We start from the raw sequence: 23,144 nt of genomic DNA on the forward strand, positions 1-23,144 counted from the left end.
AAATAATTCAATAACAACATTAGAAAATTGTTTAATGTTTGTCTAAGAAATATATTAAGCATTTTTGCTATGTACAAATGTCCCTTAGCCTCCTCAGCCTGCTGTGTCTGAAAAGTTGGAAACAAACGTTCATCATTTGAGCCCCACTCCTCAGAATGCTCAGTGCAGTTTTGGTTTTTTATCCTCACAATCTGCCTGGGACTTTTCTCCCTTTCAGATTTTATTGATTGTTTCAACTGAATTATACTATCTGAAGCTCTATCATTTTATTTACTGCAGTAGACGGAGCATCTGTCAGGCATCCAGTGTTTCATCCACTGAGTGCCATTTTTAGCTGAAGGTCTCTTCTATAGAGGTATGATGTATTGCTTTAACTTAAGTGGACATTGAAGTTCATTTCAGTTAAACACACAGGGGGAAAAAAAGGTCCACAGAGGAATTTAAACTGATCTAGTGAAACCACTGCAAACTCTCATCTTTTATTTAAATCAGAGCAGTATTTTCCTGGAAAGTCCTCTCTGTTACCCAGTGTCAGTTGTGCTGATCTAATTGCTAATCTAATTGTTACACAAATGCCCTTAAAACTGCATAACAAAGAACTGGAACCCATACATGAGTCCAGCAGTAGTAGATTGCTTACATGATTATGCAGCCATGAGTACTCTTCCATGCCCCTGATTTTACCTCCTTTTGCCACCTGAGGGGACTTGGGTATATGAAGCAACTAAGAACTTAGAGGAGGCAGGAGATTGCTGATCATGCAGAGCAATTGTATTGGAGTTAGAGATTTTATAAAGAAATTACAGTACTATATTGCTTTAATTGCATTAATTATGTGGAAACAAAGAATGAGATTCTGGCATGCTGAAGTGAACAACAAACCACTTATTCATTTCAACTGAGCCAAGATTTCACCTGAAGGACTTTCTTCTTCCTGTGAGACACTCAGATCTGTAAGTGATGAAACGCTCATAAAAAAACATGTTAAGTAATAAACTTCACTCTTAACTAGCCTTTAAAATAGCATATTTACCAGATCAAATAACTTTTTAACACACAGTATGCCTAGGTAGCACTTTATAGCCACACTACCTTCTTTTCTTGTACAGTGTTTGGAACTGTTAAAGTGTAGATTCCACTTGTTGTCAGTCCAGATTTGAAAGCTTCAGCACAGTCTTTGAAGCTGATTTGCTCCTCTTTAGCTATGAAGTTGTTCTTCGCTGTTAAAAATACAATAGAAATTGAAGGCATTAAGAGGAGATGAATAAAAGTTAATAAGAAGCAATTAATGATGTAATCAGCTTAAAGCTTTGCAGTTCCGAAAAATATGCCTGGTCCTGAAAGAAATGACAGATCAAGGTATTAATTATATGTGTTGTCACTTTATATTATTTAGAGACGTTATTCTGATACGGGCATGGTTGCTTGATAGGTTGAAAAGTGCTGACACTACTATGTGGAATAAGACAACTTAGGACGTAGCATCTCATGCAGTTGAACAGTTTCTGCTTCCATTCATTGCCTTTGCTTGACTCCTACATCCATTACAATCTCTGCATGCATTAACTACTATTACAAACATATCTAACTAGTCAACCTATTACATTAATAATGACCTTTGGCCAGCACTCTAATATTGTGAAATCTAACGTAGGAGTTGTGATATCTAATGTTAAGTGTTACGAAGTCTTTTATAATACAGCTGACTGGAATAACTACTCTTACAAAGTTTTAGCTAGTTTTTTTGCCCCTATACTGAGCAGAAACAACTTTGTATGTACCAAGCTCAGCCCAACCCACTGAGGCGACATCCCTTCTGGAATTCATTTGTGTAAAAAATACATTTTAATATGGCTAAGCCTTCTTATTTTACAGAACAATCTAAGGCTCATCTTTTCGTTCAGTTCTTTGTTAACTATGGAGGTTGGAATTTCCTGGCATTTCGCCTGTGGACTGATATTTCATATTTGACCCTTTTGGAATTGGTTCTGTGTATTTTCCCTTTTAATTTAATCTAACAAGCACAGCCAGTTAGTACAAAGTTTTAGGTGCCATATAAATACATGCTTATATTACAGTTGTTTATTATGTTCTTTTTAGCTTGCTTATTCATTATTTACCTGTTTACATGCTTTGCCTTAAATATAAAAATAACACGTTCAGTTTTAATTGCTTTTCCACACTCTATTGTTTGTATACTGTCTTAGAAGCTTTCCCTGCTAATTTTGTCTTTTTGGCAAACATTCATTATTTTTTCCACTCTGGGTTTAACAGTGTTGTAGCCAACATGACTTTGACTTGTTTACTTATTTGTGCACTAGCATAGCAGATAACATCAGTAGGAACATGTACAGCCTTGGTAATGGTATTTAAGGGGATAGTGTCAGTTATTAAGACAAAAAACTTGGGATTTACTTTGTTTAGAAAAACCTAAAACATCATATCATTTAGGGCACTACTGAAAGCGAGGACTTCTGAACGTCCTTTTCCTTTTTTGTGATCCAACTTATAGTAACGTAGCATAGTCTGTCTATACTGTCTTTTAAGTTGCAATGACAGCTATTTTAAAATCTTCCTAGTATTTAATTTTAAATATTTTTTTCAGAGATTCTACATTCTTGTGTATTTCCCACCCTGGGAACTTTACAGGCAAACATTCCAGATTCTTTACTTTTTTATATACAACAGCTGTATCTTCTTAATTTGTCAAAGTTCCGTATCAAACATAAAATTCAAGGTAAAGAATTCGTTCATTTGTTTCAATCCCATTTAGCCATAACTTTCAGTTTATGGTTTGTGTGGGTTTTTTATGGAGCCTGTGAATCTGCATAAATTTGGAAGCTATGCTCGGTGGCTACGATTTGTTGCAGGGCTGTCAGGCATTTCGGGGTGAGATTATTGCCTATAAAATTTGCCAGGCTGAGGGATTTTTAGGATGAACAGGAAAGCTTCAGTGAAAGACTGGAGGACTTTGGGGAGTACCTGCTGCCCTGGGCTGGTGCGTTCTGTTGTTTGGGGCATACATAGGTGCTAAAAATTGGGCCAGTGCTGATTCCTTTGCCTTTAATAGCCACTATAATTTGTCCTTTCTTTGATCAACTCTGTGTGCACAGAGCAATGAGAGGTGGCAGAAGCAAACTTTGTGAGCCAGGAAGAAAAACTACAGGCCTACATCGCGCAATCTAACCGAGATATATAGTCAAGGGAGCGTATACTGCCAGACGAATGAATGCCATGTGAGATGAATGATACTTGGCATCTCTGTATTTTGTTGAACCGCTCGAGAAGTGGGCAGGCAAACCAATATAAACCACAGAAGATGAACAAGATGTTGAAAAGAAACCACACAAATCTTGTGGTTGTCTACCCCCCCCCCAAAAAAAATTGTTAATTTATTCAGATGCAGAATTTAAGGCAAAAAAAATTATACTTTTTAAGAAGCAGAAGTGTGGTGAAGCTGGTTTTAAGACTTTATAGGTAATAAATGTACACAAATTAGGGAATGTCACTCAAGTGATATAAGCATGTCTGCTTTTACTTACAGTTTGGTGTAGATATCATAGTAAGCAAGTTATGAACAGTCTCCATCAGGTCATGTTGCTGTTTTTGCAGAACTGAGTTGTTCACTGTAGCTGTAACTAACTGTTTTTCTAGTTCTTCTATAATAGAATTCTGTCTGGCTACTAGGACTTGAAGCTGATCTTTTTCATCTTTTATTGACTTCAGCTGAAGTGTGTGCTTGTCTTCCATCTCAAGAACTCTTTTTTCTAGAAAGCTAAATAAAAGATTACAATTAGGCTCCCCAGAAACAATTTTGAGCTGATGTAAAGAGAATCAAGCCTGTTGCAGAAGTTTCTTTCTTCATAAGTACTCAACTTCGTTCTCTGATGCCATGCATGCAGTAGAAAGCTAAATGAAAGCTGAGTTTAGTTTGATATATATGCTTTAATTTATTATAGTAGTACATCAATAAACAACATTATCTACTATAGTCTGTATTGCAGGCTTTTAAAGGGTAACAATTTGGTGTTTGATAATTCAACATTGTGAGAGGAAAGATACAGTGAAAGATTTCATGGTTTTACCCTATTAAAAGATGAAACTTATTCAAAGATGAACCTATGAACTCTTCAAATAATATTCAAATTATAATAAAATATATACTTAACTTTAATACATGTTACAGCATTAAGACAGGGAACCGTGCAAATAGTTACTTGAAGATGTGTTACCCATCTCCAGTTCTGGAGCTGGTGTGAGTACTGGCTGGAACATTATTTCATTGGTAGTTGTTCTGATGCAGACTCTGAGAAAGCTGAGGTTAAAAGATGCGTGGCCAGAAGGGAGAAGTTCACCTAAAATCCATTGCCATTATTGAAAAAAAATCCTGAAACTTATAATTATGTTTCAAGCAGATTAGCTCAATGTCAGATTGTCTTTTGTTAGGTGAGAAACAATGCTTTTGTGTTTATGTGGGTTTTACAAGGGTAGTCTAAAGTCTGCTGAGTTCAACACAAAAAAAAAAAAAAAGGTGTCATTTTAAAATTCAGTATTTAGTTTGCTTTCCATTTGATAAGGATGCTTGTTTTATTAAGCTGGTAGATAAAACCTTTAGGGAGCATATATAAATGTAGTAGAGTAGTGAACAAAAATGTCAAAACACGTCTCCTGGGTTTTTAAGCTAATTCTTTCAAAATAAAAAGCACTTTGCACATATGGTTCTCATTGAAAAACACAGCTTTGAAGGAGAAAACTTACTGTTATTGCTGCTTTTAGATTTCTCTGTAAACTATTTATTGCCAAAAGTAAAATAAGCCCCTGGTGATATGAAAATGAAACTAGCTGGAAAAAAGGTATGAGCCTTTGGACAACAGCTGAGTACAGAAACTGGTAGGAGTAATAGCTGGATATCGGTCTGAATTTCAAAAGATTGACTAGTAAGGAACGTTGAATTTGAGCAGTAGTTGCCTTTTCTCACCAGGTTAGAAAAAAATTGTGGCAATGACCTGATCGTGTATTAGGATAGGTGTGTACTATATGGAAATAAAAGTTCAGAGATGTGGTTGCACCGGGTTAGTTTGAGTCAGGTTACAAAATCCGCAACTTCATCTGGGTAAGTCTAAAGAAGAATATAAATTGGCTATAACGGAAGTGCTGAGAAGTATTTCAGTTCTAACCTTAAGTTCTTCATATAAATGAGAACTTTAGAGAGTGAAGAATTATATATAAACAGAACACAAGAAGAATAAACCTGCATGATTCTCTAGGCCTTTAATAATATACGACCTTTGTAATGAGCATAGCTGGGTGTGGGGAGCTTCTGTACAAGGCCTTATTTTCCTGCTTGAGTACATTTGTTTCTAAAACCATCAGAAGGACACTTCAGGGAATAGCATTTTATTGGGTTGATAAGCAAACTTACCTGTTTTTTTCTTGTAATTTAGTTATCTCATTGGTCTGATCTGAAATCTGTCTTTCTAGTTTGTTTGTTGAAAGAGAGTGTTCCAAAAGCTGAAGTTCAAGTCTGGTTGTCTGGTTTAATACCTAAATAAAATTTATAAAAATATTTGGAAATCAAGATACTTTTTAAATAAATTGTAATTTCTTTATGTTGTGAAATCATGCAAATGTCTACTTAAGCCTATAATTAAAAAAATATTTTTGAACACTTAATTTGGGCACAAATGCTCATAGAATTAGAAAGAAGACAATGACAGAGTTGCACTAATTTTGTTGTTACACTACCATATATCATTGGGAATATTTCAGTAGTTTGCTACATTTCTGATCTATGGATGAGAGTTGCTGTGTACTTTATTTTTGCTGTCATACCTTCCCCTCTGTTATGATATTCTAATTTCATTACTGGAACTATTATCGTTGTTGTTCAGAGAATAATTTAAGTTGAGTTGCTTTCTCAATCTGGTGTAGAAAGTAAGTACTTTGCGTATCTAACTGGTTGAAATCTTGGCCCAGTCCTAGATAGTTCCCTCTTAGCTATTTTCCTTAATCCCAAATTATATTTTAAAGTGTTTATCAGGTGAACCACACTTTTGTTGATTCATTCCTTGCATTTTCATGTTACCTTTTCTATATGCATTGTTTACTGTCTAAATTTATTTGCATCTTTAAATGAAGAAATGCAGATATTAGGAAACATGGAAGATACTTTTTGGTTTGTATTGGGTTGCATTACATTGAGGCATGTTTTCTAGAAATATTTTCTCATTGTTTTAGAACAGCTTTTTTTAATTCAGCAGAATTTGGCTTTCCTTGGCAGGAAGAATTGATTACTCATGTCCTTCACGTTAAACAGTCATTCAGGACATGATTTCACACTTAAGTGTAATTGAAAACTATTGCCAAAAGTAAGTGTCCTTGAGAGAGCAATTGTTTGGTTAATTTCCTTATTTTGTTAATTAAGCCCTTAACCCAGTCACCAGTAATTTCAAGCAGAGAAGGAAAGTTACAGTGATGATTTTCTTCCTCTAAGCAGAAAATAATTGAATAATTTCCATAAAGACATTACTGTGAATGAGTAAATACATTCCCTTAACATAGGCAAAATACTGGGCTCCTGAATCATGCAGTTAGAAAGTTGAATTCAGTACGCCTGTGAGCTATGAACTATCAGTTTATCAAAGAGTTCACAAAGGCTTGTTTTAGGTTAAAAAAAGTAATTTAATTCATTGGATGAATTCTACAGATAGTAAAACGTCTAACAAGGATTTTAGGTTTTGCATGCTATTTACATTATATAAAATGTTATGTGCTGCATGCTTTATTCATTATTTGTTTGGGGAATTATATATCTGAATTTTCCTACCGTGTTAGCAAAACTACAAATACGTACCATTGTACATCGATTGGACTTGTCCTTATACCATATTAAAATCTGCATTCTATTTCACATAATGTCTTATTGTAGTTAATGCTTTTCAATTAAAGTAATAATTAAAGATAAATACATTAATTTGTTTAAAATTATTTAGAAAATAATATGTACAGTAGGCAAGTTTACTTCTGTGTCAATCTACTTTTCTAGTAGCCTCATCCTAATCCCTTTTTTCTTGATTCATATCTGATTCATTTATTTATCCCTCTGTTAAATAACAATAATTGTGCTGGAAATGAATTTATAGTATTTGTGAAAACATTCATTAAAAAGACCCATTTTTCTTGACAAGAAGTTTAAAAAAAAAAAAAGGCAAATTTAAATATAAAAAAGGAATTAGCTTGGTAAATGGAACAAAGGCAGTTTGAAGGAACTCTCTTTTAGCTAAGATCTGGTGGCGAGAGGTGAATAATAAACAGAGATATACAATGAGGGTTGTAGAAAAGCATACTAGTACCCAAGTGATGTTTGGATATAGTATAGTAGGTTTAAGTACTTTTATCTATAAAGATGAATGTAACAATTGTCTTGCCAGACATACTTCAACTCCTGCTGTAATGGAAATCTTCAAGAGACAACAGTGGAACTCTGTGTTACCAAATACGAATGGTTTCCTACACTGAGTAGAGCTGTTGATTGTAATGATTGACTTCTGATTGTTGAACTGAATAGTGTAACACTAAACTGTGTTAAATGTATAGTGGTAGGTGTTTGGGAAGCAGAAGCATTTTTAGGTTGAAATTCATTACTTACTTGTGCTTCAACATCTGTTAATTTGCGGGTCTGTTCAGCTGTTTGATTTAGTAAGTTTGTGCCTATTTCAATCATTACTGCAGTCTGGTTCTGCACTGCAGTTTGCTGGATCTCTACCATTTCTTTCTTCATACTGTCTTGGATGTAATTCTCAAGCTACATGGGAAAGGAAAGAGAGAAGATAGTTGCATTCTTTAAATGTTGGGGGGGGGGGGAGTACAGTAAGCCTGCTGGCTGCCTTGCTAAGCAAATTTGTTCCTTGTCGTTGTCTGTTATGCATTTATGTGAAGTTTCCCAATGTTAAGCTCTTTGAGAGGAAGGGTGAACATGACAAGGAATGTGTGGCCACCCATTTTCTAAAGGCAGGAACGGAGATTTGCAGGAGGTAGGTCGAAGGCGCGGCGGTGGGAATGCTTGCGGGCACTCGGAAGCTTTTCTGCCTTAGTGCTCCCACCATCGTCACCGTCAGAGGAGCTTCACCAGCTTTGGCAACAATGGGAATTTTTTAGAAGAAAAAAGCTTAGGAGTTTAGTCGTCTTCCTGTATCTAGACTTAAATATTTTCAAAAGCATTTTTCATCATGTGACTAGAAGTCAGGGAAAAGGTCTTTTAACACTGTTATGTGCGTGTTTTTATCAGAGAGAATTTCAAATAAAGACATGAAACAGTAGGAAAACTTATAAATACTTTAAATGCTTAATATTTAGGAATGCAAGAACTGTTTTACATACTTCATTCTAAAGTCATTTCTGTGTCTAAATGAATAAGGCTTTTTTGGTAGTCTTTTTATAACAGTACACTGCTTTCAACAAAAGCAAGGAGAAAATAAGTAGGAAGGAGAAAATTCAAGTAACCTTTCATGAAGTCTTTCTTTCCATGTATCTGGATTACCAAAAGCAGGCTGATTTTTCTCCATGCTTCTTTAGTATCATTTTCTCAATAACTTTGCAATTATTTCATATTTCTTTCATGAGTCATTGCTTATGTTTGAACTCTTAAAAATCCAGGCCATGTGATTTTTTTTTTTTTTTTTTGACTGGGGAAATTTCTAGAAATTTCTAGAATCAAACTTCTACTTCACTCCAATATTGTTCTAGCAAGAGAACCATAATCATTTTGGGGCTTCATGCTGTACCTCCAAAAAGGATGCTAGCTAATAACAAATGCCTAGAGTCATTTAGCACAAATTATAAAAAGTCACCAATTCCTAATCTAAGGAAAATGGCTGATATCTTGATTCTTTAAAAAATATTATTTTGATAATGCTATCTTGATATGAGTAATGGCTTGTTGTGAGGAGGAGCTTTGGACATTATTGTATGGCTACTTTCCATATCATTGAAGAAAAAGCAGCTTATGATTTAATATTCTATCAAACCACTGCTGAGATCTAGCCATTCCACTTCTGAACAGCTAAGGATCAACTGGCAGATCAATCAGCTTGGAATGTTTCCCCCTTAAACATTACTTGAGCAAGGACTGGATTTTTTTTTTTCTGACTTCACAGTTGTTTTTTAAAAGTGGCAAATGAAGAAAACGGGGTGTATTAAGTTAAAACCTCTAAAACTGGATGTATATTCTCAGTTTGAAGTAAGCATTACTCTTTTTGTCCGGTGTGACCAAACTTCCAAAGCAGTAGTTGTTCACTCCATTCTCCCCTTGCAGCTGGTGAACTGCAATGCACAACAGCTATTTCAGATCTGGCACGCGGTTTGACCCACATCTCCTATTCTGCTGCATAAGTGTACTTACTTCTCAGGTGTACCACAGGGATTTAAAACTAGCTTTTAAACAGCCTTTAGATGCTCTTTGCGTAATAACCTTTTAGAATACCAAAAGTAAGCGTGCAATCAGCTGGGTTTTGGCATGATAATTTAACAGGGTTATCTTCAATTGCCATCATACTAAGCAGTTAAGGCTGTTCCCTATTCACAGTTCTTAAGTGTTACCTTTTGCTTCTGGATATTCCTCATTTTCAAAAACTTCCCCACCCAGAGACATATCTAATTTGACCAAACATGTTGGAATTTTTTTAAAACTTTGGTGACATCTTTTAGGTCACCTTCTTCTTTTCTGCTGAACTAAGATCAGTGGCTGTTAATTCTGTAGTAATGATAAGACATCTTTGGTCCTTGATGATTAAGCTATGAGATGTCTGAGTATAGTGATAATTTAATTTAAAAAGCGGTGCAAGATGGTTTTTAGTGCACCATAGTCCAAGGAGATGTGCAAAATTCTGAAGGCTTTTATATAGATAAAAATAAGTAAATTTTCACTAAAGTTAGATGCTGCTCCATGAAGACCAAGAACAACAATTAATATATGTCCCTCTGAAAAGGCTAGAAATCTGGGGATTAAACAATCTATATGAGTCCAAATTAACTTTAGCAACTGAAGCTGGAGAACTGGACATCACTATAGACAACTTGGAAAAGACCTTTGCTCAAATGCACCTCTATTAAAAGAAAATGAAGGGAGATCTCCAGAACACATTTTATTTGCCTCAGTACCGCAGTCAAGTATTGTAATGCTTTTATAAAGATTGAGGATATGGCCTCGCCTGGCAGACTCAATGCACATCTGCAGTTAGAAGGGACATGGGGTTAAAAAAAAAGACATACAGAGAAAAAAAAAAAGTGAGACATCTCAGGTATCAGAGAGCTACCATATGAGAAAGCATTGAAAATATTGCATCTTCTTTAATTTAGAAAAAGGCCCACAAAAAAAAAAGAAAGAAGGCAGTGACTAGATGAACAAAGAAAGACTGATCAAGAGCTTTGTTTCTTTCATAAAGTAATTGTGGATATTAAACCTCATTCTTCAAGGTTGGTTCCTTGTTCACTAGAGAGGGATCAGAATGAGAATCTGAACAAAGTCATCTCTGCAAATAGGATTACAGAACTGCATGACTTCTTTGAAAATGTTATCACTGAGTTATTCCAAAGCAGACTACTAGAAAATGAGTTAATTCTGGGCTTAAAGGTAAGGTAAACATTTTACGGTAGACTAATGTAATTGCCCAGTTCAAACACCCAGCTGTAAGGTTGCTCTGATTACAGTACACAAAACCTGCGATTACAATTTGAGGCATCTGGTGGTTCTGGTTGCCAGATTTTTATTCCCCTTGTTACTGTGCTTGCAACCTTAGAAAGCAGTTCTGTTTGGACACACAGATCTGCATTTTCATAATTTATCTTATCGGAATATGTGTAAGTATAAGCCTATCTCCAAGTATCTAACCTCTTTCCTATCTCATTCATGTGATGTATTCTAAACCATTGAAGTATTCTTTTGTCTCCAGTTTAACAGTTTGTCTTCACATCCATTTTTCAACTTAAAATATTAAATCAGTAACTTAGGGAACATAGTATTTGTGCTTACTTGAAAGCATGAAATATGAACATCAAACATTTTTAAGATTTAAAGCCAGTTTCATGATCTGGTTTATTTATGTTTATTTAGAGCAACATGAAGCATCAAAATGATATTGACCTATCAAGTGGCTTTGGAGCTTCTTGTGGGTTTTTTTTTGCCTAAAAATCCTACAAAGCATGATTACATAAACCTCTCTGTTCTTTCCTTCATATTCACTAATCCTGTCCCACTTCTGTGCATTCTCTACATGTACACATCATAAAATCTCTTTTCCTGACCTGAACCAAGACATGGACTCATCTCTCTTTGCTTATATTCCCTTCTCTCTTCATCATACAATGCAAAATTGTGGAAAGGACTTTTTACAACTACATTTTGTAATTTTTTTTTTTTTAGTGGCAGGTGCTTACTTTCGTCTTTCTTTGAAGATGAATAAAAGAATTACTTTCATCCAAAATGCCCATCATCTCCCACTGACCTTAGCGAGAGCAGAACATATTCCCATTGCATACTCCCGGAAAAGGAGGCCCTTGTGTTTCCCTGAGAGGGAGGTGGAAGAACTTTCTCAATACAGGCTCCAGTTAAGGCAGCCAAGGCTGAGCTTCATCGACAACACTGAGGATTAGCAGGCATTTTGCAAGACTGCAGTTCTTTGGGGCACACTTCTTTGTTGAGTACTATTCATCAGCTCCTGCCAAGGAGCCTCCTTCCTTTATAAGCAGTAGCACACTCAGAATTTCTGAAGAGGGGAGAATAGCTCGGGTCCTTTACAAGAGGGAAGGGCACAGGAATGAAATGCTTCAGTCCCCATCCATGAGTCGGGAAGTTTGGCAGTTTGGTTTGAACAGCATGTCTGTCTTCTCCAATATTTTGCTCAGATGTGGAAGGTGCAGCAGGGATTATTTGCCAGATTTCTCCTTTGCCACATGGCTAGTTATGGGAAGACAATTTTTAATCTCTTTAATTTGATTAACAGCTGGTGTATAAGGCTTGTGTTGATATATGTTAACCTTGATTACATGATGGTTATTTTGGACAAAGTAATTGTCAAAACCTAATAGCTGACTGTTACTGATGCATCTTCTTTCAGAAATTCTACTTTTGAGGGAGTAAGTCAATCAATGAATCCTATCTTAAGGAAATTGCAGGGCAGAGGGAAAGAGGTATTAATACATTCAGATTTGAAAGAAGGACTAGTTAGTTGATAGCATTTCAGTGAATCTTCATGGGATTTTTTCATGAAACTTCCTATTTTTTCTGAAAGACTTTGGCTGGCATGTATTCTTGAAGAAAGTAAATATAAATGAAAGCACAGATGGGAAGAAGCATGTCTCTTAAAGAATGCTTAAATTGCAAAAACAGCTAGGAAAACTGAAAAAATAATTGCACAATTAAAGTTTGTAATATAGTTATGGTATTTAGTCAGACAGAATTCTCTAAGGTCATCAATTTTGGCCTGTCATGCTTTATTATTTCAAATCATATAAAATCATAAAATTTGACGAAAGTACTTTAGCTAAGTTGCCAAAAGAACAAGGACAGATCAATCATATTGGAGCACATTCCAAAACATTGCTTTTATAGCCAAGATTGTCTTTTTTTAAGCAAGCTTTAAATTGGCAAGAAAGAAAAGACAACATGTAGAGTATGCGTTAAAAGAAATTTGGTTTCTAACCATTGGCAGAGATAGTATTAATCCTTTACGAAGGGTTGCCAATACTTATTTAAATGAAGAGCCTTCCTGATTGCTATCATATAGTTTGTGTCCACATTACAGAACAATTTTCCAAAGAATCAGTAACTTCTGCATTGTATAGACACTTTAACTTACCATTTTTTTTGTTTAAAGTTATAAATGAGGTCTTGGCTTTTGTTCTTTGTTATACGAATTAAACGGTCATGTTCCTGGCAGCATTTATAGCTGTATGAATACATCCCTTCTTTGCCAAATGCTACCCCATATAAATGGTACAAATAATACTGGCTCCTAGTTGCATTTTTATAGAATTTGTCAGTTATTGGAGCAGTCTTTCCAATAAAGTTTGGTGATTTCCTTAATGTTTGTAATCAGATTCTGTCAACTGTAACATTTATTTTCAAAGAAAGGTAATGTTAATCGTGAGTTCCTCCATAGTGCTGTGTCCCCTAGAAGGAGCAGATAAATGGCTGGAGCTGCATGATCCTTTGTATCCACCCCTAAGATCATCAGAATCTATCCAGATTTTTTTGACTTGACTCTAATATGGATTACTAGACTAAGCAATTCACCACTTTCAGGGAGTTCATCTGTAAGTTTGAGAAAATTCCAAAAGCACTGGTTTTAGGCTTTCTTGCAACTCGTCCACTGAAATTTGAAGATAATCTTTATTCTTACAATAAAGCATCCATTCTAAGACTGTACCTGCTAGGAGAAAGAGCAAAGAGGTCAAAGTTTATCTGCAGACATATCTCTATAACCCTGTATTTAGATCAGCAGGTTCACTGCATGAAAAATGTCATTACTCCCATAAACTCAGCAACTGCTATGTGTGATATACTGTATGAAGCTCCACTGCATTTGCGTTGTTCATTCCATGTAACAGCTGATTGCTGGCCAAATGGAGAGGTCGTATGTCTCCATATGCCAGCTATGCGTTCCTGCACCCTTCCTTGCACCAGCTCCCACATACGCTGTTGGACTTTTGACTTAAGCCTGCAGGCGCTAACCTAAAAGAAAATCAAGGAACAATTTCCTGTCAAGTTTGTGGATTGCGCTTAGATGTCAAAATTGTTACTAAGATAACTGTGGCTGTTGATAGTGTAGAAAAGTCATTTTAAGAAGTAACATGATTTAAAATTATATGCTACAGTTTTAAATCCAGACTGCCTAATATTCTCCTAAGGATATCAGTGCATATGAGGTTCATTTATCTTCCTCTGATTGCAGGGACAACTGATTGTTCTCCTGCCATTAATTTGAAGTTTTAGATCCTTCATATTCTTGGCAGCAGCAGTCTGATAAATATGGACTAACTAAAACTAGCTTTCTTCATATTTTCAAGGGGGAAAACCAAAGAATGCGCATAAGATTTCCATGAAAAAAAGCAATTTCTATTCAGACCTTGATTGTGCTTAGTAATTAATTTACAAAATAGTTCCAAAGAACTTGTGGAAGTATTGAACAGGTTGTATTACAACACATATTGCATGCTTAGTCATCTAATGTAGATACAGAGAAAATTGCAGGGATAATGACGTCTGTAGTGTTTTTCCTCTAATTTTTGTTTTGAATTTCCGTAAGTGGAGTAGATCCAGTAGAAAACCTAGCAACAGAAAATACATTTACAGCTAGGCATTTTTAAAATATGCATTGAAGCTACAGTGTTTGACAGAAATTAAGCTGTCAAAAGCTTTTTGAGTTACTGTTCTTGCATCCCTACTAAAAGTGTCCTGTGCTTTATTCAAAATTTATCTTTGTGAATTTAAACCAAAGGAACTTAATCAGCCCTTCCAATACCTGTGATCATCATCCTGACAACTTGTTTCCTAAGATGTTTAGTTTATACACAAAAGTGAGCGAGATGGAAAATTAACTCAAGCATCCATAATCCATTTTGCTTAGTTCTAGTGACAAGGCAAAATAAGAAAACCACTGATGAGTCTTATCAGTTCCTTTTCGGAATACTTTTTCAGAGTACAGATGAGACCTTCCTACTTCTCATACTCCAGACGTCTTGAGTTATCTTTAACCCAGTCATGCTTGGTCTTGGTTGCCTTGCCCTTGTTTCAGACTGGCCGTGTTCTTTGGATTGGGGCTGCGTCTGGTTTCTTGATGACTCATCTGAAGTAGAATTTAGCCCATAATTTGAAACTTTTTTTTTTTCAAACTCTGTGCCAATGTGCAACTGTCTCATTGTAGAAGGTCAGCCATATATGCCACAGAAACCTTAAATTTCTGATTCACAAATACATTTTTGTATATAAAGACAGAAAATACAGTTTTGTCAAACACTATTTTAAGAGACTTCACTTTCAATTAAAAGAATAAATATGTGAATTGTTTATTTGTAGTGTAATTGAAGTCTGCACACTAGGAAGGATTTCTTGGGATAAGCCTATCTTTTTGGATTCTACTCAACAGGATAACAGTGAAATGTAATGTAGTCTTTATAAAAAGAAGAAAACACTCACAATTTCATCACAGTAGTTCATATAGGCAATATGAAGTATTTTACCTACATATATATGCCACACGTGCTGCTTAATATGCATGTATGTAATGAATGGAGCACCATATTGCCAGGCTCTCCATGTGTGCTTATATTTGTATTTCCACATCACTGCAATGTATTGGTGTTATGAAGACAAAATACTGTAAAAATTTCAATTTTGCAGACAGTTTTGTTCTCTTTAAAAACGCTTTTCATACTTGTTTTCACAGTCTATCAATGTTGCTACTGCTTAAAGTTAGAATAAAAATGAAAAAAATCACTATCCCTTCCAAGATCCATTTATCTTGACAGACCTAAGGGAACACATTTTTAAGGGCATTGCATCAATCCCCATCAATCAGACCTTAAGCTATTTTAAATCAACTTTTAATAAAGTAATATATTTCTCTATGTTTTCTGAAAGTCAGGTATCAATTTTAGTAGCTTGTAAGTTTTGGAAAAAAGTAGTACACTGCAGAAGAAAAAAGGCAATCGTGTCTGGAAAAGAGACATTTTAAATTGCCTTTTTTTTTTCTTTTTTTCTTTCTTTCTTTTTTTCTTTTCCTGGGGCAGGAAGTCCCAAAGGACTATGTGGTGTTTCTCAAGGGAGGGGAAAAAAAAATCTCTTGGGAATGTATATGGGAATGCTTGAGATGTCTCTGCACTATTAGCTTCTTACATGCCCCATCGAGCATGTCTGCCTGTCCAGACCTCCAGCTAAGATTTTTCTCTTATCTCATTTTCCTGTCAGCAAACAAAAGGTGAAAGTAACATCATAAATGAATACTAGTTGAAAGTGAGCTGTGATTTATTGGAAAATATTCAAGCTAAAATTGTGTAATAAAATACTAAAGGTTTAAATGCTAACTCTTAAAATAGTAAATACAGACTTTAAAGTAAATTATATGCAGGAGATGGTTCAGTTAATCCCTCTTGTGCACTAAATGAAAGCTTACCAGCTTATTTTCATGTCTGATTACATCTCATTTAGAGGAAGCTGTTTGTTATGCTTGTATAATTTACACTTTCTAGCAGAAGGAAAGAATTCCCCCCTTCATTGGCAATAATCTACTTGAATAAAAACCAAATATTTCATTAATATAACATGACACTAAATGCATGAAATGCCTTCATTGTCTGCACAAATATTTACGAAGAATGACTTTCACTCTGTGTTCTTGACTGGAAGTATTTTGTACCTGATCCTAAAAGGTATTACAGCATGATCATACTTTCTACTGTATGCTTTGAACTCCCTACAAAAGTTACAATCAAAACGATGATGAAGAAAAAGCAAAAGCGTGCATAGGAAAAGGGAAGAGACTTTGAGAGCTGAAACTATCCCAAAGGCTGTCTTAGAGTTGAGCTCCCACCATTCCAGACACTGAGCTTGTTTTGTGCATGTGATACCTAACTACGGCTTTCCTAACTGTGCATGCATTTTCATGTGGGTTGTCACTTGGAGGATGACTTAGCTTCTTTATGCTATATATGATGCATATACTTTTACAGTGCATTTTTTTAGGAGATGTAAATAAAATTGCAAATGAAAAATATTCCTGAGATTTCAAAAAAATGCTGTTAATAGAAACTAAATAATCAACTTGACAAACCATTTAATAGTGTGAATTTCTATATGGGTAAGGAAATAATTTAAAATAAAAATTTAACAACAATATCTTCAGAACTAAAATCAATTATTTGGTGATTAACCATTCACATTAAGAGTTAAGGATATTCATTAAGGCAGTAATCTAAGATTCTGAATCACCGTTTTTCAGTATCACAGCTAAGTGGTATTTCTCTTAGAAATCAGGGAAGGAATTCATAAAGTTCCCATTAGTCTAAAAATAAAGAATAAATAAATAAATAGTGTGAGTCATGAATGGCATTTTGCCGAAGTTCAGTAGCACTGAAGCCAGGAAGACAAGAAGCCAATGATGCTTCTGCCATTCACTGAAATGAATATAAATATTCCACATTATGTGCAACAAGCCACCAACACTGAAAATTAGGATTCCTTATTTATGAACAATATAAGAAATACTGCCAATTGATATTTAATTTTTAAATGCTAGGTTATGGCATTGGGCTATAATTTCACAAATTGAATATTCAAACTTCTTGGAGACAAGCCTACATGTTTTCAGTCATATTTTGTACTTGCATGCTACCATCAGGGAATAAGGACTTTACCAGACTGGTGTAAAGATAAGACTCTGCCCTAAAAAGCCCACATTTGAGTGAACACTTGCTATTCCAGGTCTAAAGTAATCCTTTCCCGTTTGTGTATTTCTTCCATTCCATTGAGCAATAGGCTGCTGAAATAAACTTACTATCAGGTATGCAGGTGGGGGTACTTGTGACATTCTTTGTGACAGACATTGGCTATGTAGCCTTATAAACTTTATGAATTTTTTGGTTAATTTATATGTGCCACAGATTTTTCTTAACATAAAACCATTTATCTTTTTACCTCAACTTATAATATCAGGTGAATTTTTTTATGCATTCCTCTTTCAAGAGAACAGCCTATTTTAGAGAACAGCTCATGATGTGGCAGAGCAAATCATAATGCAATTTTTTGAAGAAATATGAAGTAAATTTCTCTTTTCAAAATACGTTATTGGGGCAGTGAAAAAGAGCTAGGCATTCACAGTTCATTCTGAGCATTGCTTTCTAGGGAAGCAGTCATCTTGCATTCCACTTCCAACCAGAAGGAAGAATGATTCGGAGTTCAAGGATCAAACTAGTTAGGAAGCAGTGGAATACAATTAGTCTCTTTTGTAAGCTATAAAACTGGGTGTCTCCTGTTTCAAAGCTGTGTTCACAGAGCATCTTTCAGCATGAAAAATCATTAGATTTTTTTTAAACTTCACAGATAAAGGAAACTGAAAGCAGTTTGAGTAGTTCTTAAACTTTGCAACATACTGGCTTCTAAATATAGTTTAGCAGCTTTTGTAAGAATTTTTTTTTTTCTTGAAGAAGAAGCCTCAGTGATGATGCTACCAAGAGAGAACCAGTCATTTAAGCTGAAGGCCTGCCAATTTTTGAATGCTGAAGACTTTGACACAGTACATGCCAGCTGCTGATTTCAGTTTTGAAGGACTGAATTTCTCTACTAAGAACTCACACACTGATTTTCCTATATATTTGAAAAAAAAAAAAAAAAACAAAAAAAAAACCACCCAAAGGTGATTTTCTCTCTTAAGTGCTGTAGTTCTTTTTTTAAGATATGCTGCATCTTGCTCGCCACTGTTCTCATTGCTAATATGCTAGCTGGGCAGGGAGGGTGGTGTGTCGGAAAAGCTGCTACATTTTCATCACCAATCTGAAAATTCCTCACTTGCCAGACCAGAGCTTTTGGAGAACTTTCATGAAGTTTCCAAAACACTGGGCAGGGGAAGCAGGGCCCCAAAACCAAAATGGCCTTGACTGCGACTACAGAGAGCACTAAGGGCTGCCTTAAGTAAGAGAAGCTCAGGTGGTCACCTCTGCTTAGTTAAAACACTGAGCATCTTGATACGTTCTTGTCAAATGCTACTTATTTATTTCCCTTTGCTGTTCCATTAGCACAGTTAAGAGGCTTTAAAGCAAAAGCTTCTGAGGAATTCCATGCTTCAAAGATAAAACAGAAAGCTACTGTGTTAAGAGTGGACAAACACAAATATTTGGAAATAAGATCAGCATGTATAGGCAGCATATTGCAGAAACAAAATGTAGTGTGTGATGCAGAAAAAAAATATTTTAAATTATGTAATCCTGATAAAAAATACATTTTTGGCCTCAATAGATAGGATTATCCATCTAAAAGCAGGCAATTTAGTTTGTTGGAACAGAACCGAGAAGAAAAGTCTTGCCATCCATTGCTTCCCAAAGTTCCTCTTTGTCTCTGGTGCCCCACTGAGCACTCAGGTGGTGGAGGAAGGTACCTCTCGAGCTGAGCTCCAGTCACTGCTTCTGAAAGCCTGAAGCCAGGCAGCTGCCAGTTGGTGCCCTTCTATGAAGACCAGAAACTGGAGCCAGACCCTCTCAAAATAAGCAATGCTATTGGCATTGATTGTAATAGAAGAGGAGGAACTCTCAGCAAAAATGGCTGAGAACCAAGCCTACACACTATAGGATGGGTATTGCATGGGAGGAAAGTGTCCCTGTCTATCAAGATCTGATGGGATGGGCCACTGAAGAGGGAGACTTTTAAATGCACTTTCCAGAAACTCCCTTGGATGCAAGACTCTGCTCCCAAGATGAGTAACCGCATCTAGCAACAAAGTACGTCATCAATACTGCGTGCAGCTAGCCAGAAAAGAAGCTATCTGTCTTGATACCCAGGAGAGTACACATGTAGTGAGGGTTAAAAAGAAATTTAACAAGGACAAAAGAAGCCAGAAGTGAGAAACCTGAATGACAAGGGACGTAGAGAAAAAGAAGTTCAGACTGGACAGTCAGGAAGCTGAATGGTCTTAACAAAGGGAAAGAAGAAGGGAGGGAAAAAAGAAAAGGAACTGAATCTGTGTGAGCAGAATGTTAAAAATTCATGCGTCAGGGATAGGAATTCATAAAGGCAATGAGCTGCAAAAGGGGGCTGGAAGACTGATCTTAAAGCCAGATGAGGGAAGGAATTGTCTGGTTGGCTTGAAGGTTAAAAATATTACGAAGTTGGAAGGAAATTCACTGAGGAAAATGGTGAGCACGAAGGACTTGACTGGATGAGACTCTTGGGAAATATTACTCCCACGTGGACTTGAGAGGGACAAGAAAAGGAAAGTGTGTATTTCCTTGTGATTAATATTATCACTCTTTTTTCTATTCCAATAGCATCCTTACCAGTTAGAGGTAGTCCACATGAAGTAAGCCTGAAAGCACATGTCTGATTTACTCCATTATCAACTTCAAATAGTTTAAAAAAAAAAAAGTTTCACCTTTTGAGTCAAATGAGCTTTTAGATACATCAGATGAAATCTCAGTTTCCCTAAGAAGTCAGTGGGAATTTTTCTACTTGCTTAGAGTGGAGCTAGGTTTTTGTATGCTGTCCTCAGAGCCTTTTTAAAATAATAAAGTTTACCATAACAAAGAAGCTGAACTCAAGACATGGATAAGTTTTCTCTAGATGCAAGTCAAATAAACTTATGTGTCAGGAGAAAAAAAAAATAGGGAATTATTTACTATATTTAAACTTTCTTCCGCAGCTGGTAAACTGTAGCTGTCAGAATCCTTGCTTGGCCATGGTAAGATTTCAACAGGGTCAGATTGTTTATATTTGTTGCAGTTTATACTCTTTCTAAGGGTTAGGTTATTAGTCTTAGGGTTTACCTTCTAGTTATTTGAACTTTGTTTCATCATGTCAGAGTAGTTTTCAGAAAACATTCCCACTAAAGCTCCAACAGCAGTTACAACAGGGTTTTTTAATTTACTATTACTTTATAGGCAATCATTATATCTGACAGAAAATCTAGCACCAGGATGGAAGTTTAAGATAAGTGAAAACACAGGGATAGTTAATATGGTCAAAGTTCAGACCTCACGCAAGGAAGCTTAGTTTTATTTAAGTCAATTCCTTAGAAGCAGAAAAATACAAGATTTTGTCTTTTTTTACTCATTCACTTAAGCTGCCTTTCACCTACTTTATCCATTTTTTTGAAGTTGTATTAAGAAACTGGAAGTTGCTGTTCCCTTTGAATAGCTGAATTACCTTGTTTATAGAAAAGCTTTCTGAAAAGAAAAGCAAAAACATGGAAATTGTTTCATTAAGTCTTCACTAGGGAATTTTCTTGAATATTGAACTGTCTGAATGGACAGGATATTTAGTAATTCAATAGGAAAGTATGGCAAGCGTGTTTTCCATGGCTACATATATTTCAGTCTTGACCTGCAGCTTTTCTGATGTTTGAATGTTGACTTTATGCACAGCTGAGATTGTCAGTTGACAGCTGATACTGTGGAAAAGTGAGGCTACTGCTTCTGACCGATTGGCACATTCTCCTTAAGGGGCTGGTTTATATTTCACTTTGAAACTGTGGGTTTGGACTAGTATCTTGCAGGTGGTTACACCTTGCAAATGGAAAATAGGGAGGAAAGTTGTTGCACAGAACATAATGTAGTTGAAAGGAGAGGACCTAAAGGAAGTATATGAAGCGTCTTAGTGTGATGTCTGCAAGTTCTGTGGAGGAAGACAAAACTAAAATGATTTTTAGGTGCCAGCTCTCAAAATTAAACCTCTTGGCTCACTCAGATACCTCAGTGTAAGACTATACATCAGGTCATACGACGAACAGCAGGCCTCCGATACACTGACATCATATCATATGTAGGGGAGCTAGCTGCTGGTGGGGTAAGGGCTATGGCTATTGCCCAGGAAATGTCCTTTCCACTGAGCTGGGTGTCTCCCCATTCCCACACCCTGACAGAATGGAACAAAAGAGGCTTTTTCCTTCCAGGATCACGCACGTCAGGTGCGGGCCTGAACCAAAAAGCGAGCATAGCGATGAAGCTGATATGGTGAGTACAGGAGGTGAATGACTCTGAATGCTTTTGCAGCGTGAGAATGGACAGGTCTGCAGAGCTCTTGTCTGGATGGGGCTTGATACGCTGCTCAGTCGTTTTTGTACTCAGGATTTGAAGATTCTACCATTTTTAAAAGGATACCGTTTTTCTTTTTCCAAAGACGAGAACTTTTAGCTTTTCTCCCTGTCAAAAAGTTCTATTAAGTGGAGTGATAATTAAAGATCAAACATTTGCCTAATGTGTTTTCATGTGGTTTTCACAAACACTTTATTCATTATAGTATAATGCTATATATGCATTGCAGTGTAATTATAACATTGCTTCTGAAGTAGCTCAAATGATGACAGTTGTGTGATTGTACTGTACCACACCAGAATGCTCTAATATGTTAGTTTTGACTTTATACTCAATTACTCTGGTCCTCACGTATGCTTTAGCACAGCTTTTGAAATGCATGTAGCTATTTTCAATGTCTTCATAATTGCATTATTAAAAGGTACTACAGAGTCTAAAAACTGAATGCCTCTTAAAGAATTTCAGTTGCTAACATTGAGAGAGCTGTAATGTATCACGCAAGGCTTTTTTTCCCCCTTCTGGAAACTTAAATAATAAGATGTCATAGCTAGCTATTCAATAAAATAGTCTGTTAAGCTCTTAGCTGTGTTACCACAACCCACTCATTTTAATCCCTGGCCAAAATCAATGATAGAAAGTTGATATGTTGTTTCCCAGAGGGTAAAGCAACCCTATATAGTTTGGTTTTTTTTAAGCTCTATCATGATGCTTGAGACCTGAATACAAATACAAAACTGAAAAGATATTTTTTTCGCTACAGTATTGAAGGGAGTTTGAGCAAAATTAGGACACTATATGCCACTTGGGTTTAACAGGAATCACTAGAGACAGGTGAATTGGAAAGAAAGTTGCTGACATCTAAGAACTCTGAAGTATTTGCTCACCTAGAGAGGGAAATGTCTCACTCCTTAGAGCTTCTGTGAATAATGTAACCCTGTGAACAATACTAGATTTCCATCCATACTTTCACTAACAGAGAGAGAAGTTAACAGAGAGAATGTTACATATTCTATAAGCCTTCTCTTTTTAGCAGTAAGACCTTGTTATGACCTTAGTAGGCTCCTGGAAGATTATTAGAAAAACTGGTAAAGCTTCATATGGGCATTATAAAGACAGCAGAAAAGTTCCTGTAGCTTCCCTCTCTCTGTCCAGACTAAGCCATAGTGTGCTGGAAGTTGGAATGAGAACAGATATCTCCTAATCATACAAATTGCAGGATACGTTTGCTGAGCTTTGTACACAAGATCTTAATTTTAGGGTTAACCTGTTCCACAAACAGATAAAAACTAATAGGATTTTCAGTAATTACTTGGAACGTAATAAGCTTTTTTTTTTTTTTTAAAAAAGGCATT

The 23,144-nt window shown here is 35.9% G+C and overlaps 2 protein-coding genes across 4 annotated transcripts in view; one reads left to right on the plus strand and one right to left on the minus strand.

Annotated features, from left to right (window-relative positions):
- The window catches only part of MCPH1 (microcephalin 1), a 130,908-nt gene that overhangs the window by 64,466 nt on the left and 43,298 nt on the right, over positions 1 to 23,144 (plus strand). The gene's annotated exons all lie outside the window — the stretch shown is intronic.
- ANGPT2 (angiopoietin 2) overlaps positions 1 to 23,144 on the minus strand; it is a 43,951-nt gene that overhangs the window by 13,688 nt on the left and 7,119 nt on the right. Inside the window, exons 2-5 of one of the 2 annotated variants that reach the window (XM_009922954.2) lie at positions 7,649 to 7,804; positions 5,423 to 5,544; positions 3,543 to 3,775; positions 1,093 to 1,220 (exon numbers count right to left, since the gene is read on the minus strand). In XM_009922954.2, the coding sequence (XP_009921256.2) occupies positions 1,093 to 1,220; positions 3,543 to 3,775; positions 5,423 to 5,544; positions 7,649 to 7,804 (639 nt within the window). The remainder of the gene's footprint in view (positions 1 to 1,092; positions 1,221 to 3,542; positions 3,776 to 5,422; positions 5,545 to 7,648; positions 7,805 to 23,144) is intronic. The other variant, XM_069805943.1, reaches the window with a different exon arrangement.

This window comes from Haliaeetus albicilla, chromosome 18 (assembly GCF_947461875.1).
Source record: "Haliaeetus albicilla chromosome 18, bHalAlb1.1, whole genome shotgun sequence".
Lineage (NCBI taxonomy): Eukaryota > Metazoa > Chordata > Aves > Accipitriformes > Accipitridae > Haliaeetus > Haliaeetus albicilla.